The sequence below is a fragment of the Heterodontus francisci genome, chromosome 5, assembly GCF_036365525.1.
Source record: "Heterodontus francisci isolate sHetFra1 chromosome 5, sHetFra1.hap1, whole genome shotgun sequence".
In the NCBI taxonomy this organism is placed as follows: Eukaryota; Metazoa; Chordata; class Chondrichthyes; order Heterodontiformes; family Heterodontidae; genus Heterodontus; species Heterodontus francisci.
The window spans coordinates 6,027,653-6,053,583 of NC_090375.1; the positions used below are offsets into that span (position 1 = coordinate 6,027,653).

The 25,931-nt window shown below is 49.4% G+C and overlaps 1 protein-coding gene across 10 annotated transcripts in view; it reads right to left on the minus strand.

The window, feature by feature from the left end:
• Positions 1-11,852: 11,852 nt before the first annotated feature.
• Positions 11,853-25,931, minus strand: part of LOC137369700 (anion exchange protein 2-like) — a 405,213-nt gene continuing 391,134 nt past the window's right edge. For all 10 annotated transcript variants that reach the window (XM_068031052.1, XM_068031042.1, XM_068031050.1 and 7 more), the window contains one exon: positions 11,853-14,743. In XM_068031052.1, the coding sequence (XP_067887153.1) occupies positions 14,663-14,743 (81 nt within the window). In that variant the 3' untranslated portion in view covers positions 11,853-14,662. The remainder of the gene's footprint in view (positions 14,744-25,931) is intronic.

Below are 25,931 nucleotides of genomic sequence, written 5' to 3' on the forward strand. Positions count from 1 at the left end.
ATTCAAAAGCGAGATTCTACAGGCACAGTGTAGACATGTCTCCACAAAGGTGGTACTGCCAAATCTAGTGCCCCCTGGTTATCTGGAAGCTTCCAGGGTAAGTTAAAGCAGAAAAAGAAAGCTTATGACAATCACCAAAATCTTAATACTTTAGAAAGCCTAGAGGAGTATAGAAAATGCAGAGGTGAAGTAAAAAAGAAAATTAGAAAAGCAAAGAGAGGACATGAAAAATTATTGGCAGGTAAAATCAAGGAAAACCCAAAGATGTTTTATCAGTACATTAAGAGCAAGAGGATAACTAAGGAAAGGGTAAGGCCTATCAGAGATGTACAAGGGAATGTATGTGTCAATCCAGAAGATGTGGGCAGGGTTCTTAATGAGTTTTTTGTGTCTGTTTTCACAAAGGAGAGGGTTGATGCAGACATTGTAATTAAAGAGGAGGAGTGTGAAATATTAGATAGGCATAGAGAGGAAGTACTAGAGGGTCTGACATCCTTGAAAGTGGATAAATTGCCAGGGCCGGATGGATTGTATCCCAGGTTGTTAAAGGAAGCCAGGGAGGAAATAGCAGGTGTGCTGAGGATCATCTTCAAATCCTCACTGGATACAGGAGAGGTACCAGAGGATTGGAGATCTGCAAATGTTGTACCATTGTTTAAAAAGGGTACGAGGGATAGGCCAGATAATTATAGGCCGGTCAGTCTGACCTCAGTGGTGGGTAAATTGTTAGAATCTATTCTGAGGGACTGGATAAACTGCCACTTAGAAAGGCACGATTAATCAGGGATAGTCAGCATGGATTTGTTAAGGGAAGGTCATGTCTTACTAATTTGATTGAGTTTTTTGAGGAAGGAACAAGAAGGATTGGTGAGGGTAATGCAATGGATTTTAATAAGGCATTTGACAAGGTCCTGCATGGCAGACTGGTCAGTAAAATGAAAGCCCATGGGATACAGGGGAATGTGGCAGGTTGGATCCAGAATTGGCTCAGGGACAGAAACAAAGGGTAGTAGTCGATGGATGTTTTTGTGAATGGAAAGCAGTTTCCAGTGGTGTTCCACAGGGCTCAGTGTTGGGTCCCTTGCTGTTTGTGGTATATATTAATGATTTGGACTTAAATGTGGGAGGCATGATTGGGAAATTTGCTGATGACACATAAATTGGCCGTGTAGTTGATAGTGAAGAGGATAGCTGTCGACTCCAGAATGATATCAATGGTTTGGTTGAGTGGGCGGCAAAGTGGCAAATAGAATTCAATCCAGAGAAGTGTGAGGTAATGCATTTGGGAAGGGCAAATAAAGTGAGGGAATACACAATAAACGGGAGGATATTGAGAGGAGTAGAAGAAGTGAGAGACTTTGGAGTCCACAGGTCCCTGAAGGTGGCAGGACAGGTAGATAGAGTGAAGAAGAAGGCATATGGAATGCTTTCATTTATTGGCCAAGGTATAGAATTCAAAAGTAGGGATGTGATGCAGGAACTGTATAAAACACTGGTTAGGCCACAGCTGGAGTGTTGCGTACAGTTCTGGTCACCACATTACAGAAAGGACATAATTGCTCTGGAGAGAGTACAGAGGAGATTTACAAGAATGTTGCCAGGGCTTGAAATTTGCAGCTATGAGGAAAGATTGGATTGGCTAGGGTTGTTTTCCTCAGAACAGAGGAGGCTGAGGGGGGACTTAATTGAGGTGTACAAAATTATGAGGGACCTAGATAGTGTGTACAGGAAGGACCTGTTTCCCCTAGCAGAGAGGTCAATTACCAGGGAGCACAGATTTAAGGTGATTGGTAGAAGGATTAGAGGGGACATGAGAAAAACTTTTTCACCCAGAGGGTGGTGGGTGGCTGGATTTCACTGCCAGGAATGGTGGTGGAGGCAGAAACCCTCAACTCATTTAAAAGGTACCTGGACATGCACCTGAAGTGCTGTAACCGGCAAGGCTATGGTGCAAGAAGGTGGGATTAGATTGGGCGGCTAGTTTCTTCAGCTGGCACAGACATGATGGGCTGAACGGCCTCCTTCTGTGTCGTAATTTTTCTCTGGTGTTGTTTGTAATGTTCCAGTCCTCTGGCACCAACCCTTTATCTAAGGAGGATTGGATGATTATAGCCAGTGTCTGCAATTTCCTATCTTACTTCCCTCTGTATCCTTGGATGCATCGCATCCACTCCCGATGACTTATCGACTAAGTACAGACAGACTTTCTAATACCTCCTCTTTATCAATTTTTAGCCCATCTTTCACTATGACTTGGACAGCATCTTCTTCCTTGGAAAGACAGATGCAAAGTATTCATTTAATGCCTCAGCTATGTCCTCTGCCACCGTGTGTAAATCCCCTTTTAGGCCCCATCTCTCCCCTTATTAGCTTTTTACTACTTATGTGCCTTTAGAAGACTTCTGGATTCCCTTTTATGTCAGCTGCCAGTCTCATATTTCCTTTCTCCGTTCCCCACTGAACTTTCTATATTCGGCCTCGCTCTCACTTGTATTATCAACCTGACATCTGTTATACACAGCAATTTTCTGCTTCATCTTACTCTCTATCTCTTCCATCATCCAGGGAGCTCTGGTTTTATTTGTCCTACTTTTCCTTGTCGTGGGAATGTACCTTGATTTTGTCCCAACTAACTGCTCTATAAATGCAGCCCATTGTCCATTGTTCAGTTACAGTTTTGCCTGCCAAGCTTTGATTCTAGTTTACCTGGGCCAGATCCATTCTCACTTCCATTGATATTGGCTCGCCTCCAATTAAGTATTTTTACTCTAGATTGCTTTTTGTCTTTTTACATAGCGAACCTAAACTTTATGATACTATGATCACTGTTCTCTAAATATTCCCCTGCTGACACTTGACCCACCTCATTCCCCAGAATCAGATCCAGCAATGCCTCCTTCCTTGTAGGGCCGGACATACTATCCCAGTTTATAGGATAATTTAAATTCCCGCATTATCACTCATTATTGTATAGTTTTTGCACCTCTGTAATTTCCCTGCCAATCTTTCCCACTAGTTGGTGGCCCATAGAATGCACCCAATAGTCTAATGATTCCTTTATTGTTTTTTTTAAATTCACTCTTGGGATGTGGGCATCGCTGGCTTGGTCAGCATTTATTGCCCATTCCTATTTGCCCTTGAACTGTGAATCTTGCTAGGCCATTTCAGAGGGCAGTTAAGAGTCACCCACATTGCTGTGGGTCTGGAGTCACATGTCGGCCAGACCAGGTGAGTAAGGCAGATTTCCTTCCCTAAAGGACATTAGTGAACCAGGTGGGTTTTTACAACAATCGACAATGGTTTCATTTCTTAGCTCTAACCAAATAGATTCTGTCCTTGACAGCTCTAGGACATCCTCTCTCTCCAACACTTTAATATTCTCCTTTCTTTCTTCCCCGACCCTTCCCGAACACCTTGTATCCAGGAATATTTAATGCCCATTTCTGCCCTTTTTGGAGTCAGGTCTCCGATATTGTCACATCATATTCCCATGTGATTATTTGTGCCTAAAGTTCAACAACTTTATTTACCATACTTTGTGCGTTAGCATACATGCAGTATCAACCTAATCTAGACCTTATTGCATTTCCACCTACTCTGACCCCACCTAATACCTTACTATTTGTTACTTTAGTACTATCTGTCTCTATCTGGGCATGTTGTTTCTCCTTTCTAATGCTACATCCCGGTTCTCATCACCCTGCCAAATTAGTTTAAACCCTCCCCAACAGTAGTCGCAAACCACCAGCAGTGGTGAGGTACAACCCGACCAGCCTGTACAGGTCCCACCTCCTCCAGAACCAGTCCCAATGTCCCAGGAATCTAAAGCCCTCTCTCCTGCACCATCTCTCCAGCCACACATTCATCTGCTCTGTCCTATTTCTATACTCACTAGTTCATAATCTATCTAGATTCGATATCGATAATGTGTATAATTCAGAATGTACTTTCACATAGTATATAATCTGTATCCCAACCACACACACTGGCTAGAAACTATACTGCAATCATTGTCAGTGGGTATAATCTGCAGTTATAGCTTTGGTCCATCATATATTATACATAATCTTTCGTGTAACCATATATTATATGCATGTGTATTTACTCTTGTATTATATATATAGACTATGGCAGGACCGTAACTCCAACACAGAAGTCCTTGAGGCGGCCAACATCCCCAGCTTATACACCCTACTGAGTCAGCGGCGCTTGAGATGGCTTGGCCATGTGAGCCGCATGGAAGATGGCAGGATCCCCAAAGACACATTGTACAGCGAGCTCGCCACTGGTATCAGACCCACCGGCCGTCCATGTCTCCACTTTAAAGACGTCTGCAAACGCGACATGAAGTCCTGTGACATTGATCACAAGTCGTGGGAGTCAGTTGCCAGCGTTCGCCAGAGCTGGCGGACAGCCATAAAGGCGGGGCTAAAGTGTGGAGAGTTGAAGAGACTTAGCAGTTGGCAGGAAAAAAGACAGAGGCGCAAGGAGAACCAACTGTGTAACAGCCCTGACAAACAAATTTTTCTGCAGCACCTGTCACACTAGAATTGGCCTTTATAGCCACTCCAGGCGCTGCTCCACACACCACTGACCACCTCCAGGTGCTTACCCATTGTCTCTCGAGATAAGGAGGCCAAAGAAGACGACTATGGCATAATTGAATACCTGCAGACCTACAGTAGAGCCATGCATTATCCATACTCTAGTACAATTGTGCATACTGTGTATAATTTATGTATAATTCATAAATGCTTGATGTCATGATATATAATGTATATGACATTTAATTTGATCAAATGTAATGTATACAATCCACAGGATGGTGTCTGATTTAAAAAAAAAAAATCATTCATGGGATGTGGGCTCACTGGCTCGGACAGCATTTATTGCCCATCCCTAATTGCCCTTGAGAAGGTGGTGGTGAGCTGCCTTCTTGAACCACTGCAGTCCATTTGGGGTAGGTAAACCCACAGTGCTGTTAGGAAGGGAGTTCCAGGATTTTGACCCAGCGACAGTGAAGGAACGGCGAAATAGTTCCAAGTCAGGATGGTGTGTGACTTGGAGGGGAACTTGCAGGTGGTGGTGTCCCCATGTATTTGCTGCCCTTGTCCTTCTAGTTGGTAGAGGTCGCGGGTTTGGAAGATGCTGTCGAAGGAGCCTTGGTGCATTGCTGCAGTGCATCTTGTAGATGGTACACACCACTGTGTGTCGGTGGAGGAAGTGAACGTTGAAGGTGATGGATGGGGCAGGCTGCTTTGTCCTGGATGGTGTTGAGCTTCTTGAGTGTTGTTGTAGCTGCACCCATCCAGGCAAGTGGAGAGTATTCCATCACACTCCTGACTTGTGTCTTGTAGGCACTGGAGAGGCTTTGAAGAATCAGGAAGAGAGTTATTCACTGCAGAATTCCCAGTCTCTGACTTGCTTGAGTAGACAAGTCATTTATGTGGCAACCCCTGGATGTCGATTGTGGAGAATTCAGTTTATGGGGGACAGTGATGCCATTGAATGCCAAATTTATATTACTTGCCATTTACCAGCCCAGGGTGTTGTTTAAGGCCGTGTACACAGGCCGAGACCAAAAACCTTGTTGAAGGACTCAAGGGAACAGGGAAGAGAGCCGAGGGTGAGGTGAAGCACATGATAATCACCTTAACCTACTCTCACTTCACATTAACGCTTAGACAAGAGTCAGGTGACAAATATTGACTTTCACACAAAATTTATTAATTACAATCTGAGTATCTAATCTATTTGGAGAACAGTTTGATTATAAATCTGATGCAGTAACAGAATCTGCCCTGTATCACATGGCCTGCAGTGGAAATGCACCCTGACCAGTGACAACAGTTGCCCATTGGTTGAGGATTGTGGTCACTCTGTCTATAATCTTCTGTAGGGTTCAGAGACTTTGCATTCCTTTAGCAACTTCATCACCTCAGAATGTCCCAAATGCTTGACAGTCAAAGAAGTACTTCTGAAGTGCAGTCATAGTTGCAATGTCCAAATATGGCAGTCAATGCGTGCAGAGCATGATCCCACAAATAGCACTTTTTAATGACCAGATAGTCTGTTTCAGTGATGTTAGCTGAGAGAGAAATATTGTCCTCAGGACACTGAGGGGAACTCTCCTGCTCTTTGAATAGTGAAAACTTTACACCTGAAAAGGCATACGTGACCTCAGTATAACACCTAATCTGAAAGACACCAGCTCCCTCAGTACTGACCCTCCGACAGTGCGGCGCTCCCACAGTACTGACCCTCCGACAGTGCGGCACTCCCTCAGTACTGACCCTCCGACAGTGCGGTACTCTCTCAGTACTGACCCTCCGACAGTGCGGCACTCCCTCAGTACTGACCCTCCGACAATGCGGTACTCTCTCAGTACTGACCCTCCGACAGTGCGGCGCTCCCACAGTACTGACCCTCCGACAGTGCGGCACTCCCTCAGTACTGACCCTCCGACAGTGCGGCACTCTCTCAGTACTGACCCTCCGACAGTGCGGCGCTCCCTCAGTACTGACCTTCCGACAGTGCGGCGCTCCCACAGTACTGACCCTCCGACAGTGCGGTACTCTCTCAGTACTGACCCTCCGACAGTGCGGTACTCTCCCAGTACTGACCCTCCGACAGTGCGGCGCTCCCTCAGTACTGACCCTCCGACAGTGCGGCGCTCCCTCAGTACTGACCCTCCGACAGTGCGGCGCTCCCTCAGTACTGACCCTCCGACAGTGCGGCGCTCCCTCAGTACTGACCCTCCAACAGTGCGGTACTCCCTCAGTACTGACCCTCCGACAGTGCGGCGCTCCCTCAGTACTGACCCTCCGACAGTGCGGCGCTCCCACAGTACTGACCCTCCGACAGTGCGGCACTCCCTCAGTACTGACCCTCCGACAGTGCGGCGCTCCCTCAGTACTGACCCTCCGACAGTGCGGCACTCCCTCAGTACTGGTCCTCCAACAGCGCAGCGCTCCCTCAGTACTGACCCTCCGACAGTGCGGCGCTCCCTCAGTACTGGTCCACCGACAGTGCGGCGCTCCCTCAGTACTGACCCTCCGACAGTGCGGTACTCTCTCAGTACTGACCCTCCGACAGTGCGGTACTCTCTCAGTACTGACCCTCCGACAGTGCGGCACTCCCTCAGTACTGACCCTCCGACAGTGCGGTACTCTCTCAGTACTGACCGTCCGACAGTGCGGCACTCCCTCAGTACTGACCCTCCGACAGTGCGGCGCTCCCTCAGTACTGACCCTCCGACAGTGCGGCGCTCCCTCAGTACTGACCCTCCGACAGTGCGGCGCTCCCTCAGTACTGACCCTCCGACAGTGCGGCGCTCCCTCAGTACTGACCCTCCGACAGTGCGGCGCTCCCTCAGTACTGACCCTCCGACAGTGCGGCGCTGTCTCAGTACTGACCCTCCGACAGTGCGGCGCTCCCTCAGTACTGACCCTCCGACAGTGCGGCGCTCCCTCAGTACTGACCCTCCGACAGTGCGGCGCTGTCTCAGTACTGACCCTCCGACAGTGCGGCGCTCCCTCAGTACTGACCCTCCGACAGTGCGGCGCTCCCTCAGTACTGACCCTCCGACAGTGCGGCGCTGTCTCAGTACTGACCCTCCGACAGTGCGGCGCTGTCTCAGTACATACCCTCCGACAGTGCGGCGCTCCCTCAGTACTGACCCTCCGACAGTGCGGCACTCCCTCAGTACTGGTCCTCCAACAGCGCAGCGCTCCCTCAGTACTGACCCTCCAACAGTGCGGCACTCCCTCAGTACATACCCTCCGACAGTGCGGCGCTCCCTCAGTACTGGTCCACCGACAGTGCGGCGCTCCCTCAGTACTGGCCCTCCGACAGTGCGGTACTCCCTCAGTACTGACCCTCCGACAGTGCGGCGCTCCCTCAGTACTGGTCCACCGACAGTGCGGCGCTCCCTCAGTACTGGCCCTCCGACAGTGCGGCGCTCCCTCAGTACTGGCCCTCCGACAGTGCGGCACTCCCTCAGTACTGGCCCTCCGACAGTGCGGCACTCCCTCAGTACTGACCCTCCGACAGTGCGGTACTCTCTCAGTACTGACCCTCCGACAGTGCGGCATTCCCTCAGTACTGACCCTCCGACAGTGCGGCGCTCCCTCAGTACTGACCCTCCGACAGTGCGGCGCTCCCACAGTACTGACCCTCCGACAGTGCGGCACTCCCTCAGTACTGACCCTCCGACAGTGCGGCGCTCCCTCAGTACTGACCCTCCGACAGCGCGGCACTCCCTCAGTACTGACCCTCCGACAGTGCGGCGCTCCCTCAGTACTGGTCCACCGACAGTGCGGCGCTCCCTCAGTACTGACCGTCCGACAGTGCGGCACTCCCTCAGTACTGACCCTCCGACAGTGCGGTACTCTCTCAGTACTGACCCTCCGACAGTGCGGCATTCCCTCAGTACTGACCCTCCGACAGTGCGGCGCTCCCTCAGTACTGACCCTCCGACAGTGCGGCGCTCCCACAGTACTGACCCTCCGACAGTGCGGCACTCCCTCAGTACTGACCCTCCGACAGTGCGGCGCTCCCTCAGTACTGACCCTCCGACAGCGCGGCACTCCCTCAGTACTGACCCTCCGACAGTGCGGCGCTCCCTCAGTACTGGTCCACCGACAGTGCGGCGCTCCCTCAGTACTGACCGTCCGACAGTGCGGCGCTCCCTCAGTACTGACCGTCCGACAGTGCGGCGCTCCCTCAGTACTGACCCTCCGACAGTGCGGGACTCCCTCAGTACTGACCCTCCGACAGTGCGGCGCTCCCTCAGTACTGACCCTCCGACAGTGCGGCACTCCCTCAGTACTGACCCTCCGACAGTACAGCGCTCCCTCAGTACTGACCCTCCAACAGTACAGCACTCCCTCAGTACTGACCCTCCGACAGTGCGGCACTCCCTCAGTACTGACCCTCCGACAGTACAGCGCTCCCTCAGTACTGACCCTCCAACAGTGCAGCACTCCCTCAGTACTGACCCTCTGACAGTGCGGCACTCCCTCAGTACTGACCCTCCGACAGTACAGCGCTCCCTCAGTACTGACCCTCCAACAGTGCAGCACTCCCTCAGTACTGACCCTCTGACAGTGCGGCGCTCCCTCAGTACTGACCCTCCGACAGTGCGGCACTCCCTCAGTACTGACCCTCCGACAGTACAGCGCTCCCTCAGTACTGACCCTCCAACAGTACAGCACTCCCTCAGTACTGACCCTCCGACAGTGCGGCACTCCCTCAGTACTGACCCTCCGACAGTACAGCGCTCCCTCAGTACTGACCCTCCAACAGTGCAGCACTCCCTCAGTACTGACCCTCTGACAGTGCGGCACTCCCTCAGTACTGACCCTCCGACAGTACAGCGCTCCCTCAGTACTGACCCTCCGACAGTGCGGCACTCCCTCAGTACTGACCCTCCGACAGTACAGCGCTCCCTCAGTACTGACCCTCCAACAGTACAGCACTCCCTCAGTACTGACCCTCCGACAGTGCGGCACTCCCTCAGTACTGACCCTCCGACAGTACAGCGCTCCCTCAGTACTGACCCTCCAACAGTGCAGCACTCCCTCAGTACTGACCCTCTGACAGTGCGGCACTCCCTCAGTACTGACCCTCCGACAGTACAGCGCTCCCTCAGTACTGACCCTCCGACAGTGCGGCACTCCCTCAGTACTGACCCTCCGACAGTGCGGCACTCCCTCAGTACTGACCCTCCGACAGTACAGCACTCCCTCAGTACTGACCCTCTGACAGTACAGCACTCCCTCAGTACTGACCCTCCGACAGTGAGGCACTGATTGCACCTCTTTTGCAATCTCTTTGCCTTCTTCTTCACAAACCCAGGTTAATTGGAGATGGAGAACTGGTACTTGATGCAGATCGAGCTGAATTAAGAGGCTAAAACTCAGTCAGTGACAGAAGGAAGGAAAGGATCACAGGAATCGAACAGGGAGAAGCTTTTTAAAATTCTTTCTCGGGACGTGGGCATTGCTGGCCAGGCCAGCATTTATTGCCCACCCCTAATTGCTCTTGAACTGAGTGGTTTGCTAGCCCATTTCAGAGTTAACCACATTGCTGTGGGTCTGGAGTCACATATAGGCCAGACCAGGTAAGGACAACAGATTTCCTTCTCGCAAGGACATTAGTGAATCAGATGGGTTTTGATGACAACCGACAATGGTTTCATGGCTCCATGGCTTTCAACCCCAGAGATTTATTAATTAAATGAATTTAAATTTCGTCAGCTGCCGTGGTGAGATTTGAACCGATGTCCCCAGGGCATTGACTGGGGCTTCTGGATTACTAGTTCCACCATCTCCCCGTATTATCTCATCAGGCTTTAATTAACCTGGTGCAGCAATGATTTTCCACCATTAGCTGTCAGAAGGCACCATCAGTGATAACACCATATCCAATACACAAACAGCTTACATTTATATGGCGCCTTCAACATAGAAAAATATCCAAGACACTTCACAGAAGTGTAATCACTAAAGCAGATGCTGAGCCAGAGGGAGATATTAGGTGGAGTGACCAAAAGCTCTTGCAAAGAGGTAGATTTTAAGGAGAACCTTAGAGGAGGAGAAAGAGGTGGAAAGCTGTTTGGGAGGGAATTGTAGAGTGCTGGGCCCAGATGACTGAAGACACAGCTGTCAACAGTAGAGCAAAATAACCATAGAAAAGTTACGGCACAGAAAAAGGCCATTCAGCCTGTCGTGTCTGTGCTGGCTGCACAAAATCAGCTGCCCAATCTAATCCCACCATCCAGCACCTGGTCCGTAGCCTTGCTGGTTACAGCACTTCAGGTGCATGTCCAGGTACCTTTTAAAAGAATTGAGGGTTTCTGCCTCCACCACCGATCTGGGCAGTGAATTGCAGACACCCACCACCCTCTGGGTGAAAAGGTTTTCCCTTGTGTCTCCTCTAATCCTTCTACCAATTACCTTAAATCTGTGCCCCCAGGCAATTGACCTCTCCGCTCGGGGTAACAGGTCCTTCCTGTCTACTCTATCTTATTCATTATACTCCTTGCATTTAGGTATATACCAGCCAGCACAAACAGAGGGAATAATTTCTCTATTTACCCTGTATATATACACACACAGAGAACAGAGACACAGACACACACACACAGAACAGACAGACACACACAGAGCACAGACACACAGAGAACAGACACACAGAGAACAGACACACAGAGAACAGACACAGAGAACAGACACACACACACACAGAGAACAGAGACACAGACACAGAGAACAGAGACACAGACTCACACACACAGAACAGACAGACACACACAGAGAACAGACACACAGAGAACAGACACACACAGAGAACAGAGACGCACAGAGAACAGAGACGCACACACACACAGAACAGACACACAGAGACGCACACACACAGAGAACAGACACACACACACACACAGAGAACAGAGACACAGACACACACAGAGAACAGACAGACACACACAGAGAACAGACACACACAGAGAACAGAGACGCACACACACACAGAACAGACACACAGAGACGCACACACACAGAGAACAGACACACACACACAGAGAACAGACACACAGAGAACAGACACAGAGACACAGACACGCACACACAGAGACACACACACAGAGACACACACAGAGACACACACACACAGAGACACAGACACAGACACACACACGCGCACACACACAGAGGCACACACACCGACATATACACAGCCACACACCGACATACACACACAGACTCAGACACACACACACAAATGAGATGGACTCCTCATCCACTCTAAACATGCCACTTTTCATTAGTGAGACATTCTTGTTTCTACTGCAAAATGATTTTTATACAAAGTCACCCATGGTACTCACCTACAATACAAATATACAGGATAACAAAATGATCACTTTGCATTTTAATTAGAAATCTAAAGTCATTGACATTGGCGTGTATAAATACAAAATACAATAACCTGTTGCTGACATGAGGACATGGAGTGGAGGAGAGGGGAAGGCAGCACAGCGACATCAAGCTGCAGACATTGTGGGGAGCACAGCAGCTGACTTCACACTGATGGCCACGCTGGTCGTCACGCTGACAGCATGGCGACCATCACGCTGACCATCCCAACAGTCACGCTGACCGTCACACTAATCTCACACTGTCACAAACGGCCACCAGGAATCCTCACTTGAGCTCACAAAGAGCAAAGTGCGAGGCCACAGAAATAAAGGTTTGCATATGAATTCATCCAATCGAATGGCTGGATCTCTGGTCCTTGTTCACTGATTGGCAGATTTCAAATGCAAACTATTGAAAAGGTCAGATGATTTTTTTTTGGCTCCAAAAATCTGATTGCCTTTAACATGCACCAATCAGAGGGGCTGAACTCAGTTCCCACAGTGAAATCACTCTGCTCATTATCTAACACAACCTGGGCTCCAGATATTCAATAAGGAAACCCAGAATCTCAGCAAGGAGTCCCAAGATGAACGTTTTCCTCTTCATTAACTTCACTCGTCATGCAAATCAAACAGATTTTTGTCACAAATTGCAACAACCCTTGCGAATCAAGAATTTGTGTTGCTGATCACTTTTTTATGGACTGTGTTTTCATCATGATGAAGGACATTAGATAGTGTTCTTATCTCTCACAGTATTACCGGCAGGAGTATCCTGTCAAACACTCCCAGGGCAGGTACAGCACGGGGTTAGATACAGAGTAAAGCTCCCTCTACATTGTCCCATCAAACACTCCCAGGACAGGTACAGCACGGGGTTAGATACAGAGTAAAGCTCCCTCTACACTGTCCCATCAAACACTCCCAGGCCAGATACAGCACGGGGGTTAGATACAGAGTAAAGCTCCCTCTACACTGTCCCCATCAAACACTCCCAGGACAGGTACAGCACGGGGGTTAGATACAGAGTAAAGCTCCCTCTACACTGTCCCATCAAACACTCCCAGGACAGGTACAGCACGGGGGTTAGATACAGAGTAAAGCTCCCTCTACACTGTCCCCATCAAACACTCCCAGGACAGGTACAGCACGGGGGTTAGATACAGAGTAAAGCTCCCTCTACACTGTCCCCATCAAACACTCCCAGGACAGGTACAGCACGGGGGTTAGATACAGAGTGAATCTTGCTCTACACTGTTCCATCAAAAGAAAAAAAAACGGGGTTAGATACAGAGTAAAGCTCCCTCTACACTGTCCCCATCAAACACTCCCAGGACAGGTACAGCACGGAGGTTAGATACAGAGTGAATCTTGCTCTACACTGTTCCATCAAAAGAAAAAGAAAATGGCTTAGAAAAGGAGTAAAGCTCTCTCAGGTTGCTCTCCTCAGGTCCTGGAGCATGCCCCACACAGGCAGCTTCAGTCCCCAGGGGAGCCAACTGCATTTGCAGGGAGGCCACTCAACTGGTGTTTGACTACTTAGGAATGATTCCAAGTGAAAGCTTCCAAACAGTAAACCAGATTTGAATGTGGGAAATAAAACTCCTCGAGTCTGGAGATAAGATATGGAGGCATTAAGGGTTTCAATACATTAGGATTCAGTCCAAGACCAGCCATCGTCCTTGACACACCTTTGGTTTGGCCTCTCCAGTCTTGAGATTCAATCAAACCCAACGAGCTACTGGAATACTTCTTAATTAGCAACTTTGTTTGGGTGGGGGGATGAAATCATGGACTAACAATGTGATAATACCTTCATGGTAGAATGATGCCCACTCAGTGCATGTGGGAGAGGGCAGCAAGTGCTTCAAGCACTCGAGTCTTTCACAGGACAGTAATGGACCCTTTGCCTCGAAAATTAACAGGCTCAACCCATCACACAACCAGCCAACACCTATAGGAACTGAACCATTAGCTCAACTCTCCACCAGCCTTACACCATGAAGGAAGTTAAAGAGAGCGGGCTGTATCTGGTATTTTAATGATCTTCACAGAAGTTTCTGCAACACTGGCATGGCTTGATCTGTAGTTTTTCCCTTTTGATGACATTGGAAGTACCAGTCCCTAAATGCATGGCCGATCGGCAGACTGTGGTTTCTCTTGCTACTAATACCATAGAGTATCCATGGCCGATCGGCAGACTGTGGTTTCTCTTGCTACTAATACCATAGAGTATCCATGGCCGATCGGCAGACTGTGGTTTCTCTTGCTACTAATACCATAGAGTATCCATGGCCGATCGGCAGACTGTGGTTTCTCTTGCTACTAATACCATAGAGTATCCATGGCCGATCGGCAGACTGTGGTTTCTCTTGCTACTAATACCATAGAGTATCCATGGCCGATCGGCAGACTGTGGTTTCTCTTGCTACTAATACCATAGAGTATCCATGGCCAATCGGTAGACTGTGGTTTCTATTGCTACTAACACCATAGAGTTTGGTCCCAACTTGTCCTTCTTCTCCCATTGAAGAAAAGTTGATCAAGGTAGATGCTGACAGATGTTCATGCTAACTGATGTTGATATTGACACATTTTGACCAAGATCGATCTTGATACCGACAGATGTGGATAATGACAGATGTGGATTAGGCACCAGGATTGGCCGCGGCCCCTCGCTCCTCCGCCTCCCAATCAGCGCCATGATAGGTTTACGGTTTGTTCTAAGGCCTTAATGCCCACTCAAACTGGCATCGAAAGCTCGTCGTACTCATCCAGACCATCCTTCTCATCAAAGGTAGGCTGGGCATCAACAGCATCAAGCTGCAAGAAGAGAACATGATAAGATGGCAGAGCGCTGAGCAGAGATTTTAATACAACAGCTACACCAACAATGAGAGCAAACATATCACAGGCCACAGCACAGTTGAAGGAGTCATATGGACTGGACATTGGGGAGCTGTGAGGGACTGTATGGACTGGACATTGGAAAGCTGTGAGGGGCTGTATGGACTGGACATTGGAAAGCTGTGAGGGACTGTAAGGACTGGACATTGGAGAGCTGTGAGGGACTGTAAGGACTGGACATTGGGGAGCTGTGAGGGGCTGTATGGACTGGACATTGGAGAGCTGTGAGGGACTGTAAGGACTGGACGTTGGAGAGCTGTGAGGGACTGTAAGGACTGGACATTGGAGAGCTGTGAGGGGCTGTATGGACTGGACATTGGAGAGCTGTGAGGGACTGTAAGGACTGGACATTGGAGAGCTGTGAGGGGCTGTATGGACTGGACATTGGAGAGCTGTGAGGGACTGTAACTGGACATTGGGGAGCTGTGAGGGGCTGTAAGGACTGGACATTGGAGAGCTGTGAGGGGCTGTAAGGACTGGACATTGGAAAGCTGTGAGGGGCTGTATGGACTGGACATTGGAGAGCTGCGAGGGGCTGTATGGACTGGACATTGGAAAGCTGTGAGGGGCTGTAAGGACTGGACATTGGAGAGCTGTGAGGGGCTGTATGGACTGGACATTGGAAAGCTGTGAGGGGCTGTATGGACTGGACATTGGAAAGCTGTGAGGGGCTGTATGGACTGGACATTGGAGAGCTGTGAGGGGCTCTAAGGACTGGACATTGGAGAGCTGTGAGGGGCTGTAAGGACTGGACATTGGAGAGCTGTGAGGGGCTGTAAGGACTGGACATTGGAGAGCTGTGAGGGGCTGTAAGGACTGGACATTGGAGAGCTGTGAGGGGCTGTAAGGACTGGACATTGGAGAGCTGTGAGGGGCAGTAAGGACTGGACATTGGAAAGCTGTGAGGGGCTGTATGGACTGGACATTGGAGAGCTGTGAGGGGCTGTATGGACTGGACATTGGAAAGCTGTGAGGGGCTGTATGGACTGGACATTGGAGAGCTGTGAGGGGCTGTATGGACTGGACATTGGAAAGCTGTGAGGGGCTGTATGGACTGGACATTGGAAAGCTGTGAGGGGCTGTATGGACTGGACATTGGAAAGCTGTGAGGGGCTGTAAGGACTGGACATTGGAGAGCTGCGAGGGGCTGTATGGACTGGACATTGGAAAGCTGTGAGGGGCTGTATGGACTGGACATTGGAAAGCTGTGAGGGGCTGTATGGACTGGACATTGGAAAGCTGTGAGGGGCTGTATGGACTGGACATTGGAAAGCTGTGAGGGGCTGTATGGACTGGACATTGGAGAGCTGTGAGGGGCTGTAAGGACTGGACATTGGAGAGCTGTGAGGGGCTGTAAGGACTGGACATTGGAGAGCTGTGAGGGGCTGTAAGGACTGGACATTGGAGAGCTGTGAGGGGCTGTAAGGACTGGACATTGGAGAGCTGTGAGGGGCTGTAAGGACTGGACATTGGAGAGCTGTGAGGGGCAGTAAGGACTGGACATTGGAAAGCTGTGAGGGGCTGTATGGACTGGACATTGGAGAGCTGTGAGGGGCTGTATGGACTGGACATTGGAAAGCTGTGAGGGGCTGTATGGACTGGACATTGGAGAGCTGTGAGGGGCTGTATGGACTGGACATTGGAAAGCTGTGAGGGGCTGTATGGACTGGACATTGGAAAGCTGTGAGGGGCTGTATGGACTGGACATTGGAAAGCTGTGAGGGGCTGTAAGGACTGGACATTGGAGAGCTGCGAGGGGCTGTATGGACTGGACATTGGAAAGCTGTGAGGGGCTGTATGGACTGGACATTGGAAAGCTGTGAGGGGCTGTATGGACTGGACATTGGAAAGCTGTGAGGGGCTGTATGGACTGGACATTGGAAAGCTGTGAGGGGCTGTATGGACTGGACATTGGAAAGCTGTGAGGGGCTGTAAGGACTGGACATTGGAGAGCTGTGAGGGGCTGTATGGACTGGACATTGGAAAGCTGTGAGGGGCTGTATGGACTGGACATTGGAAAGCTGTGAGGGGCTGTATGGACTGGACATTGGAAAGCTGTGAGGGGCTGTATGGACTGGACATTGGAGAGCTGTGAGGGGCTGTATGGACTGGACATTGGAAAGCTGTGAGGGGCTGTATGGACTGGACATTGGAGAGCTGTGAGGGGCTGTATGGACTGGACATTGGAAAGCTGTGAGGGGCTGTAAGGACTGGACATTGGAAAGCTGTGAGGGGCTGTATGGACTGGACATTGGAGAGCTGTGAGGGGCTGTATGGACTGGACATTGGAAAGCTGTGAGGGGCTGTATGGACTGGACATTGGAGAGCTGTGAGGGGCTGTATGGACTGGACATTGGAAAGCTGTGAGGGGCTGTATGGACTGGACATTGGAAAGCTGTGAGGGGCTGTATGGACTGGACATTGGAAAGCTGTGAGGGGCTGTAAGGACTGGACATTGGAAAGCTGTGAGGGGCTGTAAGGACTGGACATTGGAGAGCTGTGAGGGGCAGTAAGGACTGGACATTGGAAAGCTGTGAGGGGCTGTATGGACTGGACATTGGAGAGCTGTGAGGGACTGTATGGACTGGACATTGGAAAGCTGTGAGGGGCTGTATGGACTGGACATTGGAGAGCTGCGAGGGGCTGTATGGACTGGACATTGGAAAGCTGTGAGGGGCTGTATGGACTGGACATTGGAAAGCTGTGAGGGGCTGTATGGACTGGACATTGGAAAGCTGTGAGGGGCTGTATGGACTGGACATTGGAAAGCTGTGAGGGGCTGTATGGACTGGACATTGGAAAGCTGTGAGGGGCTGTAAGGACTGGACATTGGAGAGCTGTGAGGGGCTGTATGGACTGGACATTGGAAAGCTGTGAGGGGCTGTATGGACTGGACATTGGAAAGCTGTGAGGGGCTGTATGGACTGGACATTGGAAAGCTGTGAGGGGCTGTATGGACTGGACATTGGAAAGCTGTGAGGGGCTGTATGGACTGGACATTGGAGAGCTGTGAGGGGCTGTATGGACTGGACATTGGAAAGCTGTGAGGGGCTGTATGGACTGGACATTGGAAAGCTGTGAGGGGCTGTAAGGACTGGACATTGGAAAGCTGTGAGGGGCTGTATGGACTGGACATTGGAGAGCTGTGAGGGGCTGTATGGACTGGACATTGGAAAGCTGTGAGGGGCTGTATGGACTGGACATTGGAGAGCTGTGAGGGGCTGTATGGACTGGACATTGGAAAGCTGTGAGGGGCTGTATGGACTGTCATTGGAAAGCTGTGAGGGGCTGTAAGGACTGGACATTGGAAAGCTGTGAGGGGCTGTAAGGACTGGACATTGGAGAGCTGTGAGGGGCAGTAAGGACTGGACATTGGAAAGCTGTGAGGGGCTGTATGGACTGGACATTGGAAAGCTGTGAGGGGCTGTAAGGACTGGACATTGGAGAGCTGTGAGGGGCTGTATGGACTGGACATTGGAAAGCTGTGAGGGGCTGTAAGGACTGGACATTGGAGAGCTGTGAGGGGCTGTATGGACTGGACATTGGAAAGCTGTGAGGGGCTGTATGGACTGGACATTGGAAAGCTGTGAGGGGCTGTAAGGACTGGACATTGGGGAGATGTGAGGGGCTGTATGGACTGGACATTGGAGAGCTGTGAGGGACTGTAAGGACTGGACATTGGGGAGCTGTGAGGGGCAGTAAGGACTGGACATTGGAGAGCTGTGAGGGACTGTAAGGACTGGACATTGGGGAGATGTGAGGGACTGTAAGGACTGGACATTGGAGAGCTGTGAGGGGCTGTAAGGACTGGACATTGGAGAGCTGTGAGGGACTGTAAGGACTGGACATTGGAGAGCTGTGAGGGGCTGTATGGACTGGACATTGGAAAGCTGTGAGGGGCTGTAAGGACTGGACATTGGTAGAGCTGTGAGGGACTGTAAGGACTGGACATTGGAGAGCTGCGAGGGACTGTATGGACTGGACATTGGAAAGCTGTGAGGGGCTGTAAGGACTGGACATTGGAGAGCTGTGAGGGGCTGTATGGACTGGACATTGGAAAGCTGTGAGGGGCTGTAAGGATTGGACATTGGAGAGCTGTGAGGGACTGTAAGGACTGGACATTGGAGAGCTGTGAGGGGCTGTAAGGACTGGTCATTGGAGAGCTGTGAGGGACTGTATGGACTGGACATTGGAGAGCTGTGAGGGGCTGTATGGACTGTACATTGGAGAGCTGTGAGAGGCTGTATGGACTGGACATTGGAGAGCTGTGAGGGGCTGGATGGACTGGACATTGGAAAGCTGTGAGGGGCTGTATGGACTGGACATTGGAAAGCTGTGAGGGGCTGTAAGGACTGGACATTGGAGAGCTGCGAGGGACTGTATGGACTGGACATTGGAAAGCTGTGAGGGGCTGTAAGGACTGGACATTGGAGAGCTGTGAGGGGCTGTATGGACTGGACATTGGAAAGCTGTGAGGGGCTGTAAGGATTGGACATTGGAGAGCTGTGAGGGACTGTAAGGACTGGACATTGGAGAGCTGTGAGGGGCTGTAAGGACTGGTCATTGGAGAGCTGTGAGGGGCTGTAAGGACTGGACATTGGAGAGCTGTGAGGGGCTGTAAGGACTGGACATTGGAGAGCTGTGAGGGGCTGTATGGACTGGACATTGGAGAGCTGTGAGGGGCAGTAAGGACTGGACATTGGAGAGCTGTGAGAGGCTGTATGGACTGGACATTGGAGAGCTGTGAGGGGCTGTAAGGACTGGACATTGGAGAGCTGTGAGGGGCAGTAAGGACTGGACATTGGAGAGCTGTGAGGGGCAGTAAGGACTGGACATTGGAGAGCTGTGAGGGGCTGTATGGACTGGACATTGGAGAGCTGTGAGGGGCTGTATGGACTGGACATTGGAAAGCTGTGGGGGGCTGTCAGGACTGGACATTGGAGAGCTGTGAGGGGCTGTATGGACTGGACATTGGAAAGCTGTGAGGGGCTGTATGGACTGGACATTGGAAAGCTGTGGGGGGCTGTCAGGACTGGACATTGGAGAGCTGTGAGGGGCTGTATGGACTGGACATTGGAGAGCTGTGAGGGGCTGTATGGACTGGACATTGGAAAGCTGTGAGGGGCTGTATGGACTGGACATTGGGGAGCTGTGAAGGACTGTATGGACTGGACATTGGAGAGCTGTGAGGGGCTGTATGGACTGGACATTGGAAAGCTGTGAGGGGCTGTATGGACTGGACATTGGAGAGCTGTGAGGGGCTGTATGGACTGGACATTGGGGAGCTGTGAGGGGCTGTATGGACTGGACATTGGAAAGCTGTGAGGGGCTGTATGGACTGGACATTGGGGAGCTGTGAAGGACTGTATGGACTGGACATTGGAGAGCTGTGAGGGGCTGTATGGACTGGACATTGGGGAGCTGTGAAGGACTGTATGGACTGGACATTGGGGAGCTGTGAGGGGCTGTATGAACTGGACATTGGACAATTGTGAGGGACTGTACGGACTGGACATTGGGGAGCTGTGAAGGACTGTATGGACTGGACATTGGGGACATTGGAAAGCTGTGAGGGGCTGTAAGGACTGGACATTGGAGAACCGTAAGGGGCTGTATGGACTGGACATTGGAGAACCGTAAGGGGCTGTATGGACTGGACATTGGAGAACCGTAAGGGGCTGTATGGACTGGACATTGGAGAGCTGTGAAGGACTGTATGGACTGGACATTGGGGAGCTGTGAGAGGCTGTATGGACTGGACATTGGAGAGCTGTGAAGGACTGTACGGACTGGACATTGGAGAGCTGTGAGAGGCTGTATGGACTGGACATTGGAGAGCTGTGAAGGACTGTATGGACTGGACATTGGAGAGCTGTGAGGGGTTTGCAATATGATCATGGCTGATCTTAGGATTCAACTCCACTTTCCCACTCAGTCCCCATATCCCTTGATTTTTAAAAAAATTCATTCTTGGGATGTGGGCATCACTGGCCAGGCCAGCATTTATTGCCCATCCCTAATTGCCCTTGAGAAGGTGGTGGTGAGCTGCCTTCTTGAACCGCTGCAGTCTGTGTCAGGTAGGTACACCCACAATGCTAATTTGATTGCCTGAGAGACCAAAAGTCTATCTATCCCAGCCTTAAATGTATTCAATGATGGAGCATCCACAACCCTCAGGGGTAGAGAATTCCAAAAATTCACAACACTTTGAGTGAAGTAATTTCTCTTCATCTCAGTCCTAAACGATCAGCCCTTTATCCTGAGACTGTGCCCTCATGTTTTAGATTCGCTGACCAGTGGAAACAATCTCTCTGTGTCTACCCTATCCAGCCCCTTTAGAATCCTGTATGTCTCAATTAGATCGCCTCTTATTCTTCTGAACTCCAGAGAATATAGGCCCAAATTTACTCAGCCTCTCATCAGAGGTCAACCCCCACATCCCAGGGACCATTCTAGTGAACCTTGGCTGCACTGCCTCCAATACAAGTATATCCTTTCTTAGATATGGAGACTAAAACTGCACACAGTATTCAAGATGTGGTCTCACCAAAACCCTGTACACTTGTAGCAAGACTTCCCTATTCCTGTACTCCAATCCCCTTGCAATAACGGCCAACATGTCATTTGCCTTCCTAATTGTTTGATGTACCTGCATGTTAACTTTCTGTGTTCCTTGTAACAAGCACACCCAAGTCTCTTTGAACACCAACACTTACAAGTTTCATACCTTTCATAAATATTCTGCTTTTCTATTCTTACGATCAAAGTGCATAACTTCACACTTCCCTACATTATACTCCATCTGACATCTTGTTGCCCACTCGCTTACCCTGTCTATATTTCTTTGCAGCCTCTCTGTCTCCTCCCCACAACTTACCTTTCCACCTACCTTTGTATCATCAGTAAACTTAGATATATTTCTCTCTGTCTCTTCATTCCAAGTAATTTGTATAGACTGTAAATCGCAGAGGCCCCAGCACTGATCCTTGTGGCACTCCACTAGTTACTGCCTGCCAACTTGAAAATGCCCCGTTAATGCCCACTCATTGCTTCCTGTCTGTTAACTAATCCTCTATCCATGCTAATATATTACCCCCAACTCCATGAGCCCTTATCTTGCCAATTAACCTTATCGAATGCCTTTTGGAAATCCAGGTACACTACATCTACTGGTTCCCCTTTATCTATCCTACTCGTTACATCCTCAAAGGACTCTAATAAATTTGTCAAACAGGATTTTCCTTTGGTAAAAACATGTTGACTTGTTCTAATTATACTATGCTTCTCTAAGTGCATTGTTAAGACTTCCTTAATAATAGATTCCAGCATTTTCCCAACGATTGATGTCAGACTAACTGCCTGTAGTTCCCTGTTTTCTCTCTCCCTCCCTTTTTGAAAAGCGGTGTAACATTTGCCAACTTCCAATCTGATGGGACCGTTCCCGAATCTAAGGAATTTTGGAAAATCATAGCAAGCACATCCACTATCTCTGCGGCTATCTCTTTTAAAACTCTAGGGTGTAGGCTATAAGGTCCTGGAGATTTGTCAGATTTTAGTCCCTCAAGTTTCTCTAATACTATTTCTTGGCTGATATCAATATCCTTAATTTCCTCACTCTATTTAGCCCCTAGGTTACTGCCTATTTCCAGTATGAAACTTGTGTCTTCTACTCTGAAGACAGACACAGAATATTTGTTCAATGTCTCTGCCATTTCCTCATTCCCCATGATAATTTCTCCTGTTTCTGTTTCTAGGGACCAACATTACTTTAGCTACTCTATTCCTTTTGATATACCCATAAAAGCTCTTACAATCTGTTTTTACATTACTCTATTTTTTTTCCTTTTTTATCAACTTTTTGGTGACCCTTTGCTAGTTTCTAAAACATTTCCAATCCTCAGACTTGCTACTATTTCTTGCAACATTGCAACCGTGTCTTTGGTACCTCTAGACTTGACTATTCCAATGCAATCCTGGATGGCCTCTCACCCTCCACTCTCCATAGACTTCAGCTGATCCAAAAACTCCACTCTCCATGTCCTACCTTGCACCAAATCCCACTCACCCATCAATCCCTCAGCTTGCTCACCTACACTGGCTCCTGGTCAAGGACCACCTCAATTTTAAAGTTCTAATCCTTGTTTTCAAACCCCTCCATGTGCTCGCCTCCAACCGCACCCAAACCCCCTCTCTCTCTAACCTCCTCCAGACCCTACAACCCTCCCTATCTCTGTAACCTCCTCCAGCCCCTACAACCCTCCCTATCTCTGTAACCTCCTCCAGACCCTACAACCCTCCCTACCTCTGTAACCTCCTCCAGCCCCTACAACTCTCCCTATCTCTGCAACCTCCTCCAGACCCTACAACCCTCCCTATCTCTGTCACCTCCTCCAGCCCCTACAACCCTCCCTATCTCTGTAACCTCCTCCAGCCCCTACAACCCTCCCTATCTCTGTAACCTCCTCCAGACCCTACAACCCTCCCTATCTCTGTAACCTCTTCTAGCCCCTACAACCCTCCCTATCTCTGTAACCTCCTCCAGCCCCTGCAACCCTCCCTATCTCTGTAACCTCCTCCAGCTCCTACAACCCTCCCTATCTCTGTAACCTCCTCCAGCCCCACAACCCTCCAGGATCTCAGAGCTCCTCCAATTCTGGCCTCTTGTGCAGCCCTAATTTTGTTCAGTCCACCATTGGCGGTCTTGTAACCTCGGGTCTAAGCTCTGGAATTCCCTCTCTAAACCTTCTTGCCTCTCTCTTCTCCTTTAATATGTTTCTTAAAACCTAGCTCTTTGATTAAACTTTCAGTCACCTGTACCAATGTCTCCTTATGATGCTCAGTGACAAATTTTGTTTCATAAAGCTCTTGTGAAGAACTCTGGGACATTTTGCTGTGGAATCATTTATGGCACAGAAGGAGGCCATTTGGCCCATCGAGACCATGCCGGCTCTCTGTGGAGCAATCCAGTCAGTCCCACTCCCCGGCTCAAGCCCTATGGTCCTGCAAGTCTATTTCTCTCAGGCAGCTATCCAACTTCCTCTTGAAATTATTCATCTTTTCCGCTTCCACCAACCGTGTGGGCACTGAGTTCCAGGTCATTACCACTCGCTGTGTAAAAAAGTTCTTCCTCTCATTCCCCCTGCATCTTTAGCCCAAAACCTTCAATCTGTGTGCCCTAGTCCATGTACCATCAGTTAATGGGAACAGTTTTTCTTTGTCTAACTTATCTAAGCCTGTCATAATCTTGTATATTTCTATCAAATCTCCCCTCAATCTCCTTTGCTCTAAGGAGAACAACCCCAGCTTTTCCAACCTAATCTTGTAGCTAAAATCCTCCATCCCTGGAACCATTCTGGTAAATCTCCTCTGCAGTCTCTCAAGGACCCTCACATCTTTGGGTGGCGCAGTGGTTAGCACCGCAGCCTCACAGCTCCAGTGACCCTGGTTCAGTTCTCTGCCTGTGCGGAGTTTGCAAGTTCTCCCTGTGACCGTGTGGGTTTCCGCCCACAGCCAAAGACTTGCAGGTTGATAGGTAAATTGCCCATTGTAAATTGTCCCTAGGGTAGATAGGTGGTAGGAGAATGGTAGGGAATATGGGATTAATGTAGGATTAGTATAAATGGGTGGTTGATGGTCGGCACAGACTCGGTGGGCCGAAGGGCCTGTTTCAGTGCTGTATCGCTCTCTGGCTCTTTCCTAAAGTGTGGTGACCAGAACTGGATGCAATTCTCTAGTTGGGGCCTAACCAGGACTTTATAACGGTTCAGCATAACTTCCCTGTTTTTGTAATATAAAAGCAAAATACTGCTGATGCTGGAAATCTGAAATAAAAACAAGAAATGCTGGAACCACTCAGCAGGTCTGGCAACATCTGTGGAAAGAGAAGCAGAGTTAACATTTCGGGTCACTCTGCTTCTCTTTCCACAGATGCTGCCAGACTTGCTGAGTGGTTCCAGCATTTCTTGTTTTTATTCCCTGTTTTTGTACTCAATGCCTCTATTTATAAAGCCCAAGATCCCATATGCGTTACTAACCACTCAATATGTCCTCCCTTGACTGCTTTTTTAAATTTAATTTAATTTTACTTCCTTAAGCATGGGCCTGATTTAAACCTGTTTTTCTGGCTTTTGCTTTTGGATAGAGCTGTTCATTATTCTGCCATTAACACTCTCTCTGGGCTAATGCTTTGTCTTTTAATACAACATTTAGCACTCCCTTTGGTCCGTGACATCTTTATCATTTAATCTCTCCTGCCCTCTGCCCAATCACACACCTTCCCATTTGTTGTTCTTCCCCCTCCCTCCCCCTTTTCACTTGCTCAAAGACATTTCTAACCTTTGCCAGTTCTGTTGAAAGGTCACAGACCTGACATGTTAACTGTTTCTCTCTCCACAGATGTTGCCAGACCTGCACTTTCTGTTTTTATTCCATCCCCACTTCCTTTATCAACCTGGTTGCAAGTCATCTGGACCAGATGATTTATCAATCTTAAGCACAGGCATCTTTTTTAGTACCTCCCCGATCTCAATTTTTATCCTATCCATTGCCTCTACTCTCTCTGCTTCCACTGATATTTTGTCAGCCTCCATTTCCTTAGTGAACACAGATACAAAGTACTCATTAAATATATTAGCCCTACCCTGCACTTCTAAGCATATATTACCCTCTCTGTTCCTAATAGGCCTCACTCCTCCTCTTACCACTCGCTTACTATTTACAAGCCAGTAGAAGATTTTTGGGTTCCCTTTTATGTTGACTGCCATTCTATTCTCATATTCTCTCTTTGCCAGTCTTATTTTTCTCTTCACCTCCCCTCCCAACTTATTATATTTAGCCTGGTTCTCACTTGATGAGATCACCTGACATGCATCAAACACCCTATGTTTGAGGTGCTATATAAATGCAATTTGTTCTGCTGTTAGACAGCTGTAGGGGAACTGTCTGCAGGAGTTAGTCTTTATTGGGAAAATGAAGCAGATAGGATCAGTGGTGACTGCCAGGCTGCAATCCTCACTGACAGTTACTCGACACTGGCCACATGGTGTATGGAGCAAAGGCCCCCCGAATACACTTGGTAAATAATTTGTCGGGTGCCAAAGCTTGA